An 18,236-nucleotide genomic window follows, 5' to 3' on the forward strand; every position below is an offset into this window, starting at 1 on the left:
GGGAGGAAGACGGGACAAAAAAACACACTCTGGAAGAGAGCCAAGTAATAATAAATAATGATTAAATCCAGAGTGGTGTGTAAGCTCAGAGAGTGAAGGGTGAGTGAAGAAGAAACACTCAGTGCTCTGTAGGAAGCCCTCAGCAGCCTAATCCTATGGTGGTGTGACTAAAGAAGGATTCAGGGTAACCTGAGCCAGCCTTGTATAACTCTATACTTTATAAAATTCAATTTACACTAAAGATTATACGGTGTAATTTTTTCATGGCATTAAAATAAAGCACAACACTGCTACCGTATATATTGTGGTGACGTGCAGTACTGTACACGCAAAACATTAACGCTCAGTACCAATATGCACTTTCACCATTAGAAAATTTGCTTACATTATTATCTGTATGAAACGAGACACAGTTTTTCTTTTTATTCATTCTTTTATATAACATGAATCTTTTTGTTGCTTTGTTTGGTATCACTGGCCTGTGGGTTGCTTTTGCCTGCTGTGGACATCATCTTCATCAGTAAACAGATTACCACCACAGACTCTGTTCTCTCTGCAGTTTCCATGGCACCCAAGTGCATACGTCAAAGATGCAATTTCTCTGTCGACATGGCAACCTGGTAACGTTAAAACACGTCGATTAGATTAAAAAAATGAATGAAAGAAAAGGGAGAGACTAGGAAAGAGGTGCCAGTCAGAGGAGGTAAGTCTGAGCTAAAACACTAATAGTCTGCTTTTTATTTAGCTGTTACTTTATTTAGCAGTAGCTCCTGCTTTTCAATGAATGTGGTTTGTCTCTGTATTAATTATTTTGTGTATCTGGCTTTTCTTATGTGTATGTACCATATACTAAATCTATTCATTAAGAATTTTATGTGGAGCTGCCACTTTTATAATATTTCAAACTTAGAGGTTTTTAACATTTAACATGTTATGTATTGCTATTGTAAAAGTAAAGGGAATAATTTTAGTAATGTTAATTTGGTCACTGATATTGTGACAGCTCTAAAAAACAGGTCTGCAGGCTTGAATGAACAGAGGTGGCAGGGATGGCGTCCCGCAGTAGTTCCTCCACAGCAGCAGGTGGCAGTGATTCACCACAAAAACCTACAAAGACGAAGAGAACCCGGAGGAAAAGACGGAAGGCGCGAGCGGTAGGGGGTGAGTAGGTAAACATGTTTAAATGAAACTGGAAAGAATTACTTTTTTTTTTTTTTAAACATTAGAGCAACTGCAGAACTGGACAAGCAAATAACCGGGTCCATTAGCAATAACCGTTGATTGACAAAAGACAGCAGATAGTTAAGTTAAAGTTGGCAAAAATGTCTGGCTGTAACGTTACCTAGCGTAACCTTTCTAAAAAGATTCAGTCATAGTTACAATATTTATATAGTTGATGCTAAAAGCTAGCATCAGTAGTTTTAGCGTAAGTTAGCCGTTCGGCAAAGACGAGGAAACTTTCAGAAATGATGCTATTGTTGAGTTTGCAGGAGGGAATAGTTGTAGCATTTTAACTTAAAGAACATCTGCTAACAGTCCTCAGAGAAAGTGCTTATTTCACTTTTTATACACTTTATAACAGAAATACGAAAGTACCGTGAATTTGGTTTGAATAACAATTTGGCAGAACGTCGGATCGGACGCTGGTCTTATTTAGTTTGCTATGTTTTGTTGTTGTTTGTTTGTTTTTATAGATGTCTACATGTGCCTTTTAGATGTTTTATAACTTCTTTTTGTGTCAGTGAAATAGTAAGTGTCACTTTTTCATCACATTCTTATTTATCTATTTGTTTATTATTTACGTTTAGCCAGCACAAAAGTGTTGTGGGATGATCATCTTTTTTGTCTGATTTACAGATATTTAACTATATATATAAAGACCACCTGTCTGTACCCACAGACATGTCACGACAGATGGGAGAAAGCCATCGAAGGTTTCTTCAGACCATGATGGTCAGTGGAGTAATCGATGAGCAAGCTGCAAAGGCTCTTTATCAATACTGCTGTGAAACGCACCACAGTAAGTAAATTCCTATACATGTGAACAACAATTGAATGAAAATTCAAAATGCACCTCATAGTGTATCTGGAGACTAGTGTAAAGTAGGGCAACAAAAAGTAGTATCACCCCCTTATTAATTATTAATAAATAATTTCTTATTTTCTTACACTAAGAGACTGTTACTATTGATTTACTGTTACACAAAAAAGCAACCTCATTACACTTGAAGGCAGTGTTACAAGACGCCTTGTACCAAAATTAGCTACTAACTAATTTCTGTCTGCAGACCCTGTGCAGCTATATAAATTATTAAATAAGTTGTAAAATACAAATTTTGGGATAGAAGTACAATAAGATGATGGTATATATGTTCCAATTAAAATCCTTCAGCCCAACCCTCCCCAAACATATAGACATTATAAAATATTTTTGTGTGTGTATGCACTAGGGCTGTGCCATTTCATATTGTCCATTGTCCATTATATCATCAGAAATATTGTCACAACTTCCCTTTAAATACTGTGATACAATTTTGAGATTATATCACCAACCTTTAATGTGCACATTATGACACCAGAACCACAATGTGTCTTGTTTTGTTTTGTTTTTGTAGGAGACTAACAAACATTGTTGTTTTTGTTTTTTTTCTGCAGCACAGTATGCACCCGACAAGCTGGAAGATTTTATTGATACTATCAACTCAAGACTGCAGCCAATGTTCATGCAGATTAGGAAAGGGATGTCTGAAAATAACGGTCTGCAGTACTATGCCTTGGTTAGTGATTTAATGCTTGTATTGGGTCTGCCTTGTCGGGCTGTTGTTTAGTATGTGTCCAAGCTGCAAAGACTTTACATGTTTAAGGATCATATTAAAGGAAATACATTATTAATTAAAGTTTAACTTTAATCCCATCCAGGTGAACATGGCTGAAACTGACATCACCAGGATGTCGTCAGATTATGCCGACAATGAACTTGAGCTCTTCAGGAAAACAGTGAGTTAAATTCACAGCAAAACAACATGTTATAGATGCCTCCACTATAAATTTTGGTATTTGTTGGGGTGGGGTTTTAAGTCTCTGGTGGTATATTGATGTAAAACCCTGAAACAACATAACTTGTAGGGGTGGGGGAAAAAATCGATACTGTGTAGTATCGTGATATTTTGTTTGCTAATAATGTATCGATACAGGGACAGCAGAAATCGATATTTTGTTACAAAAAAAGTTTTTGTGGACTGGAACATGCTCTGGCTTCAGAGCATGTTGATCCTTTTTCTGAGCAAGAATCCTGACATTCCTTCACTGTCCAAATGTGTTTAACTTTTTTTTGGCAGCAATAAACATAACAGTTTACTTATTTTAATTTAAGACATGTTTTATTTTAATTAAGTTTAAAACTTTTTTATTTAATGTAAAATTATATTTTGTTTTAATTTACTTTCAAATTCTTCAGTTGCTGAAGGGGCTGCATAGTTTTCATAAATTGCATAGTTCAGAATAGCTATAATTGTACCAGATGGTTGCATTCAGTTAAGTTGGACTAGACTGTAATACAAATCGTTCAGTTTGTCAACAATAAAACTGACTGAAATGAGAGAAAGACTGAGTGTGAGACTTTGATATTAGATAAAATGAATATTGATAAAAATTTACCTTTATGTACAGAATCTGAATATCGCAAAATATTTAAAAAAAATTGCAATAATATCGAATCGTGCATTAAGTATTGTGATAATATCGTATCGTGGGATGTGTGGTGATTCCCACCTCTAATAACTTGTAGGTTGCAGTTCAGTGTAACAGTCTAATCAGTGACATTATCCATAAACAGTGGTCAACATTATTTTTTTGTTCAAAAGATCATGTAGGAAGTCATGAATAGATTACTGCACACAGATTTGTGTGACTGTGGCTCTTGAGGTAGAACATCAACCATTTAGAAGACTGGGGTTGTGATTCCTGTCCATATGTTAGTTTCCTTGGACAAGAGTATTGAACCCCAAATTCTGGTGTGTGTTAAATTGGCAGTCGTTAACCCTGTAAAGCCCAAACCATGAAAATTCAAAATTTTGGAAAATGGAGTGTTGAGAAAGAAGTTTAAAGAAGTTTTGTATCATATTTGCTACATCAGGAATTCCTAAACATATCATGTTAAAGACACAGAAGAAATGGTATGAATGTGTGTGAATGGGTGAATGTGGCTTGTAGTAAAACTAATGTTATGATCAACTTGAATTGTGTTCATTCAGTTGGACCTCATCGTGTGCTCTGAGAATGGCAAGGCTTCCTCTACTGATATTCTGAACAGCACAGACTCCATGACCACCAGAAAGATGAAGAAGAGCGAAACGGAGCACCTGTTGAGCCGATTAGTGCACGACAAATGGCTCAGTGAGGTAAAATACACCGTCTCTAGTAGGATTTCACAATTCTGATTATTTATTTCCCACAAACTACTTCCTCTTTTTTGTGAACGGATTATTAAAATGATTTCAGTTCAAGTTCAAGGTTCTTTATTTGTCACATGCATAGTTATACAAGTATAACACACAGTGAAATGTAGCCTGACACACTCCTCGACATGTGCAAAAATTGGGGGGGGGGGGGGGGGGTGTAGAGGAAGAACATTATATATATATATATATACAGACATATAGTATATACACTGGGTGAATGTGCAGTAGTAGCAGCAAGCAGGTGAATTCTGTACATTAATATGAATAGACATCTGACTATTTTACAGGATAGACAATATAAACATATTTAAAATTAAAGGAATTGAAATGTACATTGTGCCTTGGTTTAGAGTGTCTGGAAGAGAGTCCTGTCTCAGTCAATTATAGATGATGTGAGAGGGCGGGTGTGTGTGTTTAGGGCACGGATGGCTTGGGGATAGAAGCTCCTCTTGAGTCTCTCTGTCCTTGCCCGGAAGATGCGGAACCTTCTACCAGATTGCAGAAGTTGGAACAGTTTGTTGCCAGGATGGGACGGGTCCTTCAGTATCTGCGCTGCTCTAGTCCGGCATCTCCTGGTGTAGGTGTCCTGAAGCGGGGGGAGAGCAATCCTGCAGCTGCATTCTGCTGTACGGATCACTCTCTGGAGAGCTTTTTGGTCCTTCACACAGCTGTTCCCGAACCACGATGTCATGTTCTGTGTGAGGATGCTCTCCACAGCGCCTGTATAGAAAATCCTGAGGATCTTTGGAGAGACCCTGAACTTCCTCAGTTGTCGTAGGTGATACAGGCGCTGCCTAGCCTTTTTGGTCTGGACCTGAATGTGGGCAGCCCATGTCAGGTCTGAGGAGATGTGGACACCAAGATACTTGAAGTACTTCTTCAAGTACTTGCCTTCCTATTAACCATATTTAAAATGGGAATGCAGCAGGAGGAGGTCATACAGCTTATTAAGGTCAAATATAATTACTCCATTTATGTTTATCATTCCCATACTGCTTCCTTTATTAATAAGGCGTAAAATGTCATTAATTATGGTTTATTATTATAGGCTTTATTATACAAATAAAATAACGTTTATTTAGACAATCCTTCTCATTTACAGCTTACAAAACAAGATTTCTTTGTTTCAATGATAACAAAAATATAATAATAATAATAACATTTTGGGTATGTGTTTCAGTATGCTAGTATCATTTTAACTTGCGTGCTATTTGTTACCCTAGAAACGGGGCGAATACACCTTGTCCACCCGGTGTATCATAGAGATGGAGCCTTATATTCGCACAATGTATCAAGACCATATCAAAGTGTGCCACATCTGTCGTAACATCGCTTTCCAGGTAAATGTTTCCCTTTTTACACTTAGTAATATCACCCTCGTACCCGCTTGAATTTAGGCACTGATGATCACTGTAAACTGTAAACATTAGGTTGGTGTGGTTATATTACCTCAACTTTAAAAATATAAATTTTTATTTTTAAAACGAACAATGAAGATGACTAGCATGCATATACAATTTATAATTTATATTACAATTACTACAAATTATTGTTTATATTATATTCATTTGCTGTTGAGAAAATTGATCTTGAGAGAGAATTGAAGTAAATATCATCTGTAATGTTGACCGCCTACCGTATTGGACACAACTGCTTGATAAAGCATATCTAATCAGCCATCCAAATTGCAGAAACTCATATAAACGTGCTGAAATCCCAAGTGTCAGCTGGAGAAGGACGGGGACTGAGGTCTCTTTAAATGTGGCATTGTTTATTTGAATATTTCAGAAATGGTTTTCACATAAAACATTTTTTAGAGTTTATAGAGAATGCTCAGGGAAAGAAGAAAGCCATCGTGTGAGTGCTAACTAATTGACGTTGTCTTGTTGATGCTCAAAGAGCTCAAAGAATAATGTCAGAATGGTTCTAGCTGATAGAAACAGTAATACAATCACCCAGTAATTATAACCACGTTATAGATATGAGCATCTCTGACTGCAAAACATGTAGGATAGGTTGGCCACAGCAGCAGAAAACCAGTGTACTCCAGAACCATGTAAGATTGGAAAAACATTGTCTGGTCTGATGAGTTTCAGATGATTGGAACATAATTTGAGATTAAAAGCATAAAAGCATGGCTCCACCCTGCCTTGTTGGTGGTAGGCACATGACTGATGTAATGGAGTACACTTTAGGCCTCTTAGTGTAATCTGAGCACCACTTAAACACCACAGCCTGTTGACTCATGTTGTATTCCTGTATTCCTCCTTTAATGGCAAGTGTTTTAATCGGCTAATGGGCATTTTTGACTGAATAACACACCACAAAGAGCATAAGACCAGTTTCTTTACTGTGCTAATGAGTTCACAGTATTTAAGTGGCCTCTACCACACCAGAACCAGTGGAAATAGAGACTAGCATAATGAAGATGCAGCCCACATAAGTGAATCATCTGGGGCCAGTATGGACCAAAATCTTTGAGGAATGTTTTTAATTGAGAAACATTTAAGATAAAGGATAGTCCAACCTGATATGTGTTAAATGTATCCAAAAAATGACCAGTTACTGTAATGTGTCATCAGCATTATTTGTTTGCTTACAGTATTTGATCTGAATTATTATTTTTTTGTCTCTCTTGTTTTTTCAGTGCCAAATCTGTGAGAATCCTACATGTGGCATAAAAATACACAACCCATGTGTGGCCAGATACTTCAAAGGCAAATCGGAGCCACGTTGTCCTTCTTGTGATGACTTCTGGCCACATGAAATCCCTGGTATATGTTGTTTATTCTCAAATGCTGTTTCTGGACACATTAGACCTCCAGTAGTTAGAGACTCCCAAACTTTGGTGCACATTTGATCGGCTTCAACTGGAACTGTGAATGATAAAAATAGAAATGAGTGTGTGGCGTGAATAAGGCACAGCGGGACCACGGAGTATCATTCGGAGCCATCTTTATTTACATCTCACCACAACACCCCCAAACCCCTGAGTCCCCGTGTTTTTAACTAGGCGGGCATGATTAAGGATGCCGTGCAGGTGCGTCCGCCCTCCCTGCACGGCTGCTGAGGTGCCTCACGTGGCTCCTCCACCGCTTCACTGTCCTCGGGACACACCTGTGGGGGTGGCGCCCAGGCCCAGAGCAGTGCCGCCAGCTCCCCAATCCTTTCCCGGTGGCGCTCGGACTGGTCCTGCAGCTCTTCCTGCTGGCGACGCACCTCCGCCGCCTGCTCCCGCTGGGCGGCCGCCATTTCGGCCACCCTCTGGGCCAGCTCCTCCATTCCCTAGCTCCGATACGGACCCGCCGTGCTGCCTCCTGGGTTTTGGCACCAATGTGGCGTAAATAAGGCACGGCGGGACCACGGAGTATCATTCGGAGCCATCTTTATTTACATCTCACCACAACACCCCCAAACCCCTGAGTCCCTATGTTTTTAACTAGGCGGGCGTGATTAAGGATGCCGTGCAGGTGTGTCTGGCCTCCCTGCACGGCACCGCAGACCACGCCCCACCACAGAGTGCAAAAAAGATGTGTGATTGCCGTTTTATAATTCATTTAAACATATATTCAAATGGAAGGTGAATAGAACAACATAACAAACTCATGTTCTTTGTTCTTTTTATTACAGAAGTGAAACGTCCTCATTCACAATCCAGGAGATGAAGGCTTCATCAATAGTCTTTCTTAATGGTTTATTAATATAATATAAATGTCTTTATTGTTTTTGCTTTTATACATACAAAATAAAAGATTGTTTCAATACTGTAGTATTTGTATTGCATTTTACAAATATCTACCCCCGCCCCTCAAACAAAACAAGTTTCTCATTGTGAACATTTTTTTTCTGTCTAGATATATATTCACATTTTCTGTTCCACTAGAAGATAAGTTAAGAGAATAATGTCATTCTAAGACATAAAAGATTTTACAGTAATAGCCCATTTTAACTAACATGTGATGGAGATTTGAAAATTAGTTTTGCTGTACAACATACACGAGTATCTGATTTGCTGAAGATAATGACATAAATCCATCTTAAAATGTGTCTCACTGTGTTCACAATAAGAAAGTTTTCACTGATCAGTGGCTGCTCAGTGGTTGAGAGGAAATTAAGGCGATGTCTTTCTTTCAAACCTTTATCAACTTTCCTAAACCCCCTTTTTAAGTCTGTAGCATACAAACTGTTAAACTGAAAGATGTAAGAAACAACAATAACCATTGTTACTTTATCTTGTCCCCAACAAATTACATAATACATTTCAGTAATGATTTTTAATTTAAATGTTTCATCACGATCTTGTGTGTTTTTTAAGTGCTCCTTTAAATTTTGGGGCAGTGAACAATATGGCAAGAAATATAAAAAATACACAAAGAAATGAAGCAGCAATTTGAAAGTTAAAAAGGGAAGCTCAATGAATAAAAATAATGTAATAAGGAGCACAGTACTTAAAAATCTAAACAGAATAAATACAAGTCCTGTAGTAAAAAGCCTGAAAGATTCTGAGTCATTATAATTATTATTGTTGATTTCATGCAGTAAGGAGGGTAAATCTTTTTTGCCATTATGCATTGATACATGACTTATATGTTCCAGTTCTGACAGGATACAATACTTGTTAGAGACAGTGGGTCATATGAAATAAGACTTTGTGACAGATGTTCTTTGATTCATTGAATAAGTCTATAATTAAAAACCATTATGCTACTGCCACATATAATAATCAGCAGTTTCATTCTCTCATACAGACTGATTTGGTTCAGGATAAATTTGCTATTTTAAAGTATATTTGCCTGAGAGGAGCCCTTCTCTAGTATCTTCAGGGAGACAATGAACCAGATAGCTTTTCTAAACCACGGGTAGAAAAAAGCATATATCAGTGGATTCAGACAAGAATTGAAGTACAGCATCCAGGAAACAATAGCCCAAGATGAAGCACTGTTTGAAATGTCCTGCCCTGCAAGAGAGGGATAGTAATACGGACAGAAACTCATCAAAAACACAAATATCACAACGCCAAGAGTCCTGGCTGCCTTTTTCTCTGATTTCTTTGCGGTGATTTTTACTGTACCAGCTGCAGCAGCTGTAATATGAGACCGCATGGCATGAGCCTGAGACACCGCTACAACAAATACTCTCATGTACAGAATGATAATGACTGAGCAAGGGCCGATGAAAGTAAAGACAAGGTCGATTGCTCCAGAGACATAGTTAATCACCACCAAACACTGACCGTGACAGGTGTTATGCCTGTTTGGCTGCCTGAGATGCTCCTTTAAGATCATCCCGTTGTAGAGGAGCGAACAGGCCCAGCACAGAGTCACAGACAGCTCCACTCTGCTGTGAGTTATTTTAGTGGGGTACTGCAGAGGATAACAAATAGCTACGTAGCGATCAATTGATATGAGCACCATGTTGCCCACAGAGGCTGAGGTGAGAGTGAAACCGATAATGTAAGTAAAAGCACACATGAGATCTCCCAGCAGCCAGCAGGTTTCTATAAACCGCATTGCTTCCACCGGCATCACAAGCAGCCCGACCAAGAGGTCTGAGATGGCCAGAGAGAGCAGGAGGACATTGGTGGGCATGTGGAGCTGCCTGAAATGAGAGATGGATATGATAACCAGCACATTCAGAGCTACAGTTAGCACAGAGATAGACAAGAACAGTGTATAGAGGAGGACAGCCTCAGGCTGAGGACGTGTTAAGCCCCTGCAAGACAGATTCGCAAGCTCAGGGTAGCAGAGTTCAATTCTGTCCTGCCTGTCCATCATCCAGTATAAAGAAAGGAGGACCTGCTGAGTTCAAGCAACCTGCTGACCCTGTGAGACATTGTACAGCTTATTTATCTCTGATGACACTCCCCCCTTCCAACTCCAGAGTCAACCTTTTCATCACTGTCTGCTAAGTAGTCCCCTGCCCCCCCCCCCCCCCCCCCGATTCTCTCCTACTGTTCTCTTCCCCCTCTCTCTTCTTCCTCCTCATCTATACTCCTCTCTTGTTTTTTCCAGCTTGCTCCTTTCTTCTCTCTCCCCCCTTTCATCACCCATTTGTATGATGCAAGATTCAAGTTTCTAAGTTCTGTGAAGTAGTTTCAAAGCAGATTAAAGTGTAAAGCCAAAGCATTCATAAGTCAGCAGTCCCATCCTTCACTGCTGACAGATGTGTCTGTTTTGACAGTGTTTGACGTTGTGAGACTTGAGCTCCTGTTTAAGATGCATTTGACATTTTTTCCAAGTATTTCAGATTAATCAAAAAGCAAGCATCATCTTTAAATAGAAAGTCATTACTTTGTTACTTAATTTTTCCATACTACAAAAGGACATCCTCGTGTGCAGACATTGGGTTATTATTTACAGCTTAACACAATAAAGGCAACATTATTTAATACATTTAAAACATTTTTATGATATATATCCCATGTGAGGAATCAGTGTTTCAGGGGGATAACTAGAAATAAAAATAAATCTAATAATCAAACAACTAGATTCATCCCTCCATGAATTTCATAGGTTTTTTTCCCCAAGTCACTCAAATCATTTACTGATTCAAGTATCTATTTCTAGGTTAGCAGTGTGAGCATATTGGCAACACTGACCTTGGTTACGTGTTTGTACGACAGGTTATATTTCCTTGAGTTGAATTTCTTCCACTAAAGTGGTTTTTAGATTAAAGTCAAATGTCTTTGATCTAGTCATTAGAGCCTTGTAAATTTGCTGTTTATTTATTATTGGGAAAGAAGATATTTCTTAGCGTGTCAGAAGATCACTATATGAAATTTTGTCTGCAGCAAACTTTTCAGAGGATGCCGGTAGGTCAAATACTTTCAACAGTCATTATGGGAAAAAGTGGTGGAGATGAATCCAAGTTTAAGGTTTGTGGCATTAGATCAGTGTTATGGAAGATGATGAAGGGTAGAGGTTAATAATAGAGCAGTTAAACTTGGAGGTGTGAATTTTAAGGTCTGCGGCTGTTTTGATACCAATCAGCTAAATAAGAAGGAGCTCTCCTTCTTCAATTGGAAACTTTGCAGAAACAGAATCACGCAGCAACAGCAAATGAGCACAAACAAACCTCAAAGTTACACAAGAACTACATGAAGAGCAAAGATGTCTAAATGCTGACTTTTGTGGGCTTTTCCTTGCAGCACCTGACCTTAGCTACACTGAACAGTTATGGGAGCACAGACTGGGTTGCCAGGCTTTCCACAAAGTCTTGGAATCCTGTCTGCACCACTTCATATCTGGAGCAGACCCAAAACAACGATGCTCTCACATTTTTAATTTGTATTGTTTTAAGGTCCATGAGAGATGATGGCCTTTTTTGTATTTTTTGCTTTATAATTCACTCAGTATTTTCAGTGGGTGCCTGATCTGGACTGCAGACAAGCCAGATTAGCACTAGGACTTTTTTCACTGAGACATGCTGTAGTGTTTCTGGATCTTGTTTATACCTTTTTTTTCTTTGCATTGTAAAGTTTTACAAGGTTTTTCTATAGAAACACATCTGTGTTTAATGCAGTGCTGCCCGAGGGCTTGAAGATGAGTGCCATTCGATACTGTTTTGGGGCCTCATCTCGATTGGATTCATTTAACAATATTATGTACTGAAGATATGAAATTCTCATGTCTCTACCTGGATGGTATTATTATTATTAAGATAGACTGCAGAAGCCTCAACTTTTGTTTCTTTGTCTCTTTATTTAGGCAGGGAACCGTGCAACATGAGCTTTATGGAAACTTAAACGGACTGTATTAGTTTTGTTAGGAAAAGTTCTGTTTACTTCAGCCCTGTGGTTGTATGTCTGTATGTGGTTGTAGGCCTCAGTAACTGTTCGAATAGACATTTTACACATAAACTATTCATTAATAAAACCACAAAACTAAGAGTAAAGATAGCTGGATTTGATTTTTGGTCTTCTGTATACTGGCACACTGTGACACTGTCATAACTGACTGGGATAAATGAATGATACAAAGCCATTATTAGTCTGTGGAGTGAAATATGCTATTATAGTATCAGAATGTATTGGTGCTATTGTCATTTGCATTAAAGCATCAGTATTATGACCCCCCCTTTACTATTATATGGAGTCATCTGTAATCCCTTGATCCCTTTCTATGATGCAGCTTCTCTTGGTTGCCATTATAATTATGTATAATTTTTCTGTTAGGTAAGGCATTGAGCTAATGGGAAACGCTGATTGTAAAATATAACAAAACTCTCTATTCCTGTGGAAAATGCCATCAATTTTAGTCCTAGAAACTTCAGTCTCAGTTTTAGCTCACAGCTTGTCATGCACTGGTCCTGATCACTTGAAGTGTAATAATGCAATTAATTCTCTATAATCGCCTAAATTTTGTTTTTACTCATTTCTACTTAAGTAATTCTATATTTTTTATGTCTATCATATTATGTATGACATTAGTTCCTGTTTAATCACTTATTTGACTCCTTAATTCAGGCACTGTGCATTCATGTGACATTTGGTTGCATCATGTGTTTTTGTTAAAGTTTGTTTATTAACACCTTTGCCTTAAATTCACTTGAGGTTTAATGGGACATCAGACACACAAGGTCTACAAGGAGTAAACTTGTCCCTCTGGCACACAACACACCCAACAACTTTCACGTGTGTTTTTCTTTGTTGGAGCCGATGAGGAAACAATGACTTGTGTCTCATACATAAAGGGAAAAATACAGTTCATGTACTTCTAATACTCTCCTAGTACTAACTTCTATAATATGTCTAAAGGTGTATCAAATACTTTAATTAAATAACTTACCATATTGAACCTTTCACTGATGCAGACGTGTTTATTTATTGTAGCCATCATAGTTTACAGTGAAAGTGCATTTATGGATGTTTAAGCAGGATTCTTGTCACAAGTTGTTTTCATTACTATTTTAGTATTTACATACACTGACACTTCTATTACTGCATTTCTTATCTTTCTGATACATCCTTTAAATACATAATCCATAAACCAAAGAAAGTCTGGCTTAAAAGACAGATGAGAAAAAAATGTTTTCTTACTATGCACCTTGGACATGGAATAAATTACAGAACCTAGATTTAAACATATATCTATTGGTCAATTTGAAAGCATCATGCGGAAGTGAAAAAGTGAATGTTTTTCTTGAGAAACCACAAATGCTTAATATTATGGGCATGTGTGTATAGTGTATTATGTTGTACATCTTATATTTTAGGGCAGCATGGTGGTGCGGTGGTTAGCACTGTTGCCTCACAGGACAATGCTCCTAAGTTTAAATCCAGGGCCTTTCTGTGTAGATGTTGCGTGGGTTCTCTGCAGATTCTCTCTGGTTACTCCGGGTTCCTCCCACAGTCCAAAGACATGCAGTTAGTGGGGATAGGTTAACTGGTGGTTTTGCCCATAGGTATTAAAGTGAGTGTGAATGATGGTTGTCTGTCTCTCTGTGATGGCCCTGCGTCAGCCTGGTGACCTGTCCAGGTTGTCTCACCCTGTGGTAGCTGGGATAGGATCCTGCCGGGGGTGTCAGCAGCTAAATCGCTTTAACATACCATTAAAAATGTCATGTTATGCTAATTATGGGGTTACAGGAATTTTAAAGAGCTTTGCAGGGGCAAAGAAATTAGAAAAAAAAACTACTGATCTGGTTCATTTTTGTGTTGATCAATGAGCTGAGTAAATGAGTAAATTAAAATAAATTAAAAGCACACATTTTGGGGGATAAATTTACACTAAGTTTCATGTTTTAAATAAACATGATTAGACATTAAACATGTGTCTTATATGAATGTTTTAAAGCACAGTGAGTGACTGCAAAGGGTTTTAAGAACTCTCAATAAAGTTTTGCTTTGCCTAACAGCACCAAGCCTTTGCTTAGAAATGGTTAAATCGCTGTTACACCTTTTGTGAATTTTCCACATCTGCATGAAAACTGAAAATGGTTCAAACAACATAAGGCGAATTCTAATTGAATTTGTTTTACTTCTTTAGACTTTAGCCTTCTTTGATCTCATTTGAAACAGTAAGTTATTATCTGATTTAACAGCATTTTATCAGACTGACATAGAGCTGTGATGTCTTGAAAAGAAAAGTACCTCGATGCCCTAGTGCTTTGAAAAATATTTCCGTTGTTAAAAACTAGTGTGTTCTCACAAAGAAGTATATTCTAAATGGTCAGTTCAGCTTAAAGAACATATGTGGTTTAATTAATAACTTAAAAATTTACAGAAGAATAGCTTAAAAGGACAGCTATGATGGGCATCATTTTTTAAAAGTCTGGTAAAATAAAGTAAATCTGTAAGATTAATTTGAGGATGATAAATTGTTGTTCAAAAGTGAACAACTGCTGTCTGAATTATTGCTCCAAAAGAGAGTTTACATCTCGCTGAATTTTACAGTTTAGAGCAAAGACTTTGTCGCATCAGTCAGATCATTTCTGTCACTAAAGTGATGCTGCCATCTGTTGATAATGAACACCAACTGTCTCAGTAATACATCATACTGTACTTACCGAGTGCGTAAACTGCTGGGGCTCATTTTGTTTGATTTATCGGTGCTTAAAAAAAAAAGAACAAACAGTCTTTGTCTCATTGGTCTTTGCCTCTACTTTACTGTGAGGTGACGACTCTGACACTAGATGGCCCTGTTGGTAAATGATCTGTAACCAAACTGCTCTCATCTATTAACTTAACAGTTTACTGCACTGTCCTCCCCGAGATTACTTCTCGCAAATGATACTGAACATACTTTTTTTTTCTGTTGTAAGAACACAAAATGTAAACTAAGTTATAGTAATGTCATTATTGTTCAGTTTGACAACTTAGACGACTTAATGCACATATCTGTTGGAAGAACAGAGAACATGACATTGGTCTTACTAGCTTTTATACGTTTGGAGATTGCATTTTAAATCATGACACTTTTTTGTTGTTCTTTTGTTTTCGCTCCCTCTTTTTACAATATATTACAATATATTATTATTATATATCCTGATAATAAGTTTGCAGTATCTCCTGATCATAGACTATTAAACGATTTGTTATTATTTTATTATAAAACTTTGAATATGGCAATAATTACATTTATTGTCTATTCTTGGGGAAAAAAAAGTGTAAAAAATTAAATATTTGAAAATATATTTTCACTTACGGTACAAATTATTCATTTATCACTAATATTTCCAGTATCAACAATACTGACACTCTAAACAGATTACACTTTCTATTTCAATATAACAAAATGTCTTAAATGTGAAAGGTCTTCATTTCTAAACAACGATAAAGAAGCACCAACTTAACAGTCCTGTTACTGTTGTTTAGGCATTTAACTAATGCTGTTATTCATAGTTCTGTGTTGGCTGTTACAAAAGTCCCCATGTCCATCTAAAAGTAACACTAGCTTATAGTGCAGTGAAGTAAGTAAGATTTTGCTACAGGACAGGAAGTGACTGCAGAGGAGGAACCATAATTTAAGCAGTAGAGAGACAGATTGGCTATTTTAAGACTGCAAGGACAGATTTAACGGTTCTGTGGGAAGGCAGCGATGTTTGTTTCGGAAGGTGAGTTTTCAGTGAAGGGCGGACATCAGCAGTCAGGGTGGAGAAAACTAAAGTGTGCATAGCACTGAGAATTGTGTCTGCATGTTAATTAGTAAAAATGTATATATACTGATATATGAAACATTACATGCTGCGTGCAGTTTTAATGGCTATAAGAATTCAATGGAAAAAGAAAGAAACACTGGTGAACACCAACATCAGTAATAAGTTTGCCAACTTATTGCGCTTTCTTTCCCAATATTTATTTCTTATTTTCCTCTTAAAAATCTTCACATGCCTGCTGTAAAAATACCAAATGTAAGGATTTACTAATGATCATTTTAACTTTTGTAATTCTTCTTGTTACGCTTGATTTTTGTTGGTATTGTTTTTGTTTGTTTTTGACAATTTAAATCTCAGCACCCAGTTCCAGTTATAAAAGTCAGAAACTCCTGCTAACATTATGTGAAAACTTGCATGATTAGTATTAATTCTAGTTGTTGTTGCTCCACTCTAGTTGTAAAACAAAATTAATTTTAAAGTAGGATTTATTGCTGATTTTCAACCTAAGATTTGTTATAATAAAAACTAACAAATGAAAATTACTGATTTTGTTATATTGTAGAAACCCATTGAAATTCCTTGAGCATTTACAGCAACTGAGTCATACAATTTTGAATTCGTTTGATTTTGTGGAGTCTCCTCTCTTCGAACTACAAATGTTAAATCAATTTGCCAGTTGGAGCCACTTTAAATCGAATCACTTTTATTAATAGAGAACTATAGAAATTTTTTACCTTTTTTTTCACGCCTGGTTTGTCACATTTTTTCCTCCATAGACTTTATCCTAAATGATTCTCATTTTAATTATGTTGACCCAGACTCTGTGAATCTTCTACACTGACAACAAAACCAGCGCAGGCCGACAGTCTGCCTCTCACACTGTGAGGATGACACCTCCATCTCCTCATAGAGGAACTAGTCCAGGATCCACTTTGATGTCCCTCTGCCTGAAAGGAAAGGTCAAAATAATAAATGTAGACCCAATTGATGGGTTGGCAGGGGGGCATGGGGGTTCAGCACTCACTTTTGGACGAGTGCTCCCTTTAAGAGGTAATGAATTCATACAGTCAGACACAGCCAAAGAAGAAAACAGCATGAGTCCCCTTTCCATGAAAAGGTTTACCTAAATTTGCAGACAAGCATGGCTTCTTCTTCCCACTAATGCATCACTTTCTTATTTCACTCTCATCACATACACATGTATGATTAAATACTTTTCCCCCCCGCTTGACTTTACTGAGAGTTACTGACAGAATTAAACTAGGTGACCAAGCACCAATCAAAAAACAAAACAAAACAAAAAACCTCAGTAAGCACCTCTAAATGACTCTCCCTCACAGCAATACACATTTGATTCAAGAGTTGATAAAAAACAACAACAACAACAAAGAATAAAAGAAAAAAGAAACAGAAATAAGCTAAAGCTTAAATATGCCTTTGAAGACTCTGCAGGTCACCTGGGTCATGGGATATGTGTTAGTAGGTCAGAGACAACTGGGCTATGTCTGCAGATCTTTAACCTTTTGCCCATCATTACTAAGTTATGTTTTCAAGACCTTTACTTCCAATTCTTTTGAAGATCAAAGATGCTATAAAGTTTAGGCCCAGTTACAGGTAAATGTACATTTAACTAAACATATACATCAGTTTAAAAATACTCACATGAAAGTAAAATCACTCAATTAATATGGAGGTAAAATGTACTAAAATGTGCTAAAATATCAACAATAAAACTGGTTTTGCACAATGTTCCCTTTTACAGTTCGTATTTTAAATATGAACTGCTTTATAGGGCTCTTTTTAAATGTGTAATTGCATTTAAGTTGGTTTAAGTAGGTTTTTTTCCAGTGTAAAATCTTAATCTGTCTGAATCCCACTAAGTAGCACTTTTTAAGCACTTGGTTTGAAACACACTTATTTAAGTTGTGAGAAGATGTAAAGCGTATTAATGTCGTTATCAGCAATTCTAACTCCTCTAGTGGACACCTCACATAGAACATGTCAGCTTGTAAAGCACTGATTAGATATGTTTACATTTATTAAAAATGCTAAATAACGAGACTTGAAGTAAAGCGCACCTTAAACGGAAATTATAGGTGTCAAGTAGCTTAAATGTAATCAAGTAAAAAGTGCAAGATCCTTCAAAAGGACCACAAAACTGCACTGAAGTCCAACACTTGT

General features: G+C 37.2%; 2 protein-coding genes across 10 annotated transcripts; one reads left to right on the top strand and one right to left on the bottom strand.

Moving 5' to 3' along the window:
* The first annotated feature begins 593 nt into the window (after window positions 1-593).
* Window positions 594-8,222, top strand: nsmce1 (NSE1 component of SMC5/6 complex). Of its 9 annotated transcripts, XM_004539161.2 has the most exons (9): window positions 606-703; window positions 1,004-1,161; window positions 1,901-2,020; window positions 2,656-2,777; window positions 2,920-2,997; window positions 4,254-4,400; window positions 5,684-5,800; window positions 7,108-7,234; window positions 8,091-8,222. In XM_004539161.2, the coding sequence occupies exons 2-9, from the start codon at window positions 1,050-1,052 to the stop codon at window positions 8,123-8,125; spliced, it is 858 nt and encodes a 285-aa protein (XP_004539218.1). In that variant the 5' UTR covers window positions 606-703; window positions 1,004-1,049; the 3' UTR covers window positions 8,126-8,222. The 9 variants fall into 9 exon arrangements, 1 of the variants encoding a protein (XP_004539218.1); XR_013098995.1 differs by lacking the exons at window positions 7,108-7,234; window positions 8,091-8,222 and adding an exon at window positions 4,879-5,412 and having other exon boundaries at window positions 594-703; XR_013098996.1 differs by lacking the exons at window positions 606-703; window positions 7,108-7,234; window positions 8,091-8,222 and adding exons at window positions 1,695-1,749; window positions 4,879-5,412 and having other exon boundaries at window positions 1,125-1,161; window positions 1,858-2,020.
* Window positions 8,223-9,238: 1,016 nt separating this feature from the next.
* Window positions 9,239-10,231, bottom strand: LOC101483415 (trace amine-associated receptor 13c-like). Its single transcript, XM_004539352.1, has one exon. The coding sequence runs from the start codon at window positions 10,229-10,231 to the stop codon at window positions 9,239-9,241; it is 993 nt and encodes a 330-aa protein (XP_004539409.1).
* Window positions 10,232-18,236: the final 8,005 nt, after the last annotated feature.

This window comes from Maylandia zebra, linkage group LG6, assembly GCF_041146795.1.
Source record: "Maylandia zebra isolate NMK-2024a linkage group LG6, Mzebra_GT3a, whole genome shotgun sequence".
NCBI classification, from domain to species: Eukaryota; Metazoa; Chordata; class Actinopteri; order Cichliformes; family Cichlidae; genus Maylandia; species Maylandia zebra.

Excerpts from the sequence above, each read along its gene's own strand:
- nsmce1 (XM_004539161.2), top strand. The coding sequence starts at position 1,050 with ATGGCGTCCCGCAGTAGTTCCTCCACAGCAGCAGGTGGCAGTGATTCA. Across the intron at positions 1,162-1,900 it reads GAAGGCGCGAGCGGTAGGGG|ACATGTCACGACAGATGGGA; the intron begins GTGAGTAGGTAA and ends CTGTACCCACAG. Across the intron at positions 2,998-4,253 it reads TTGAGCTCTTCAGGAAAACA|TTGGACCTCATCGTGTGCTC; the intron begins GTGAGTTAAATT and ends GTGTTCATTCAG.
- LOC101483415 (XM_004539352.1), bottom strand. The coding sequence starts at position 10,231 with ATGGACAGGCAGGACAGAATTGAACTCTGCTACCCTGAGCTTGCGAAT.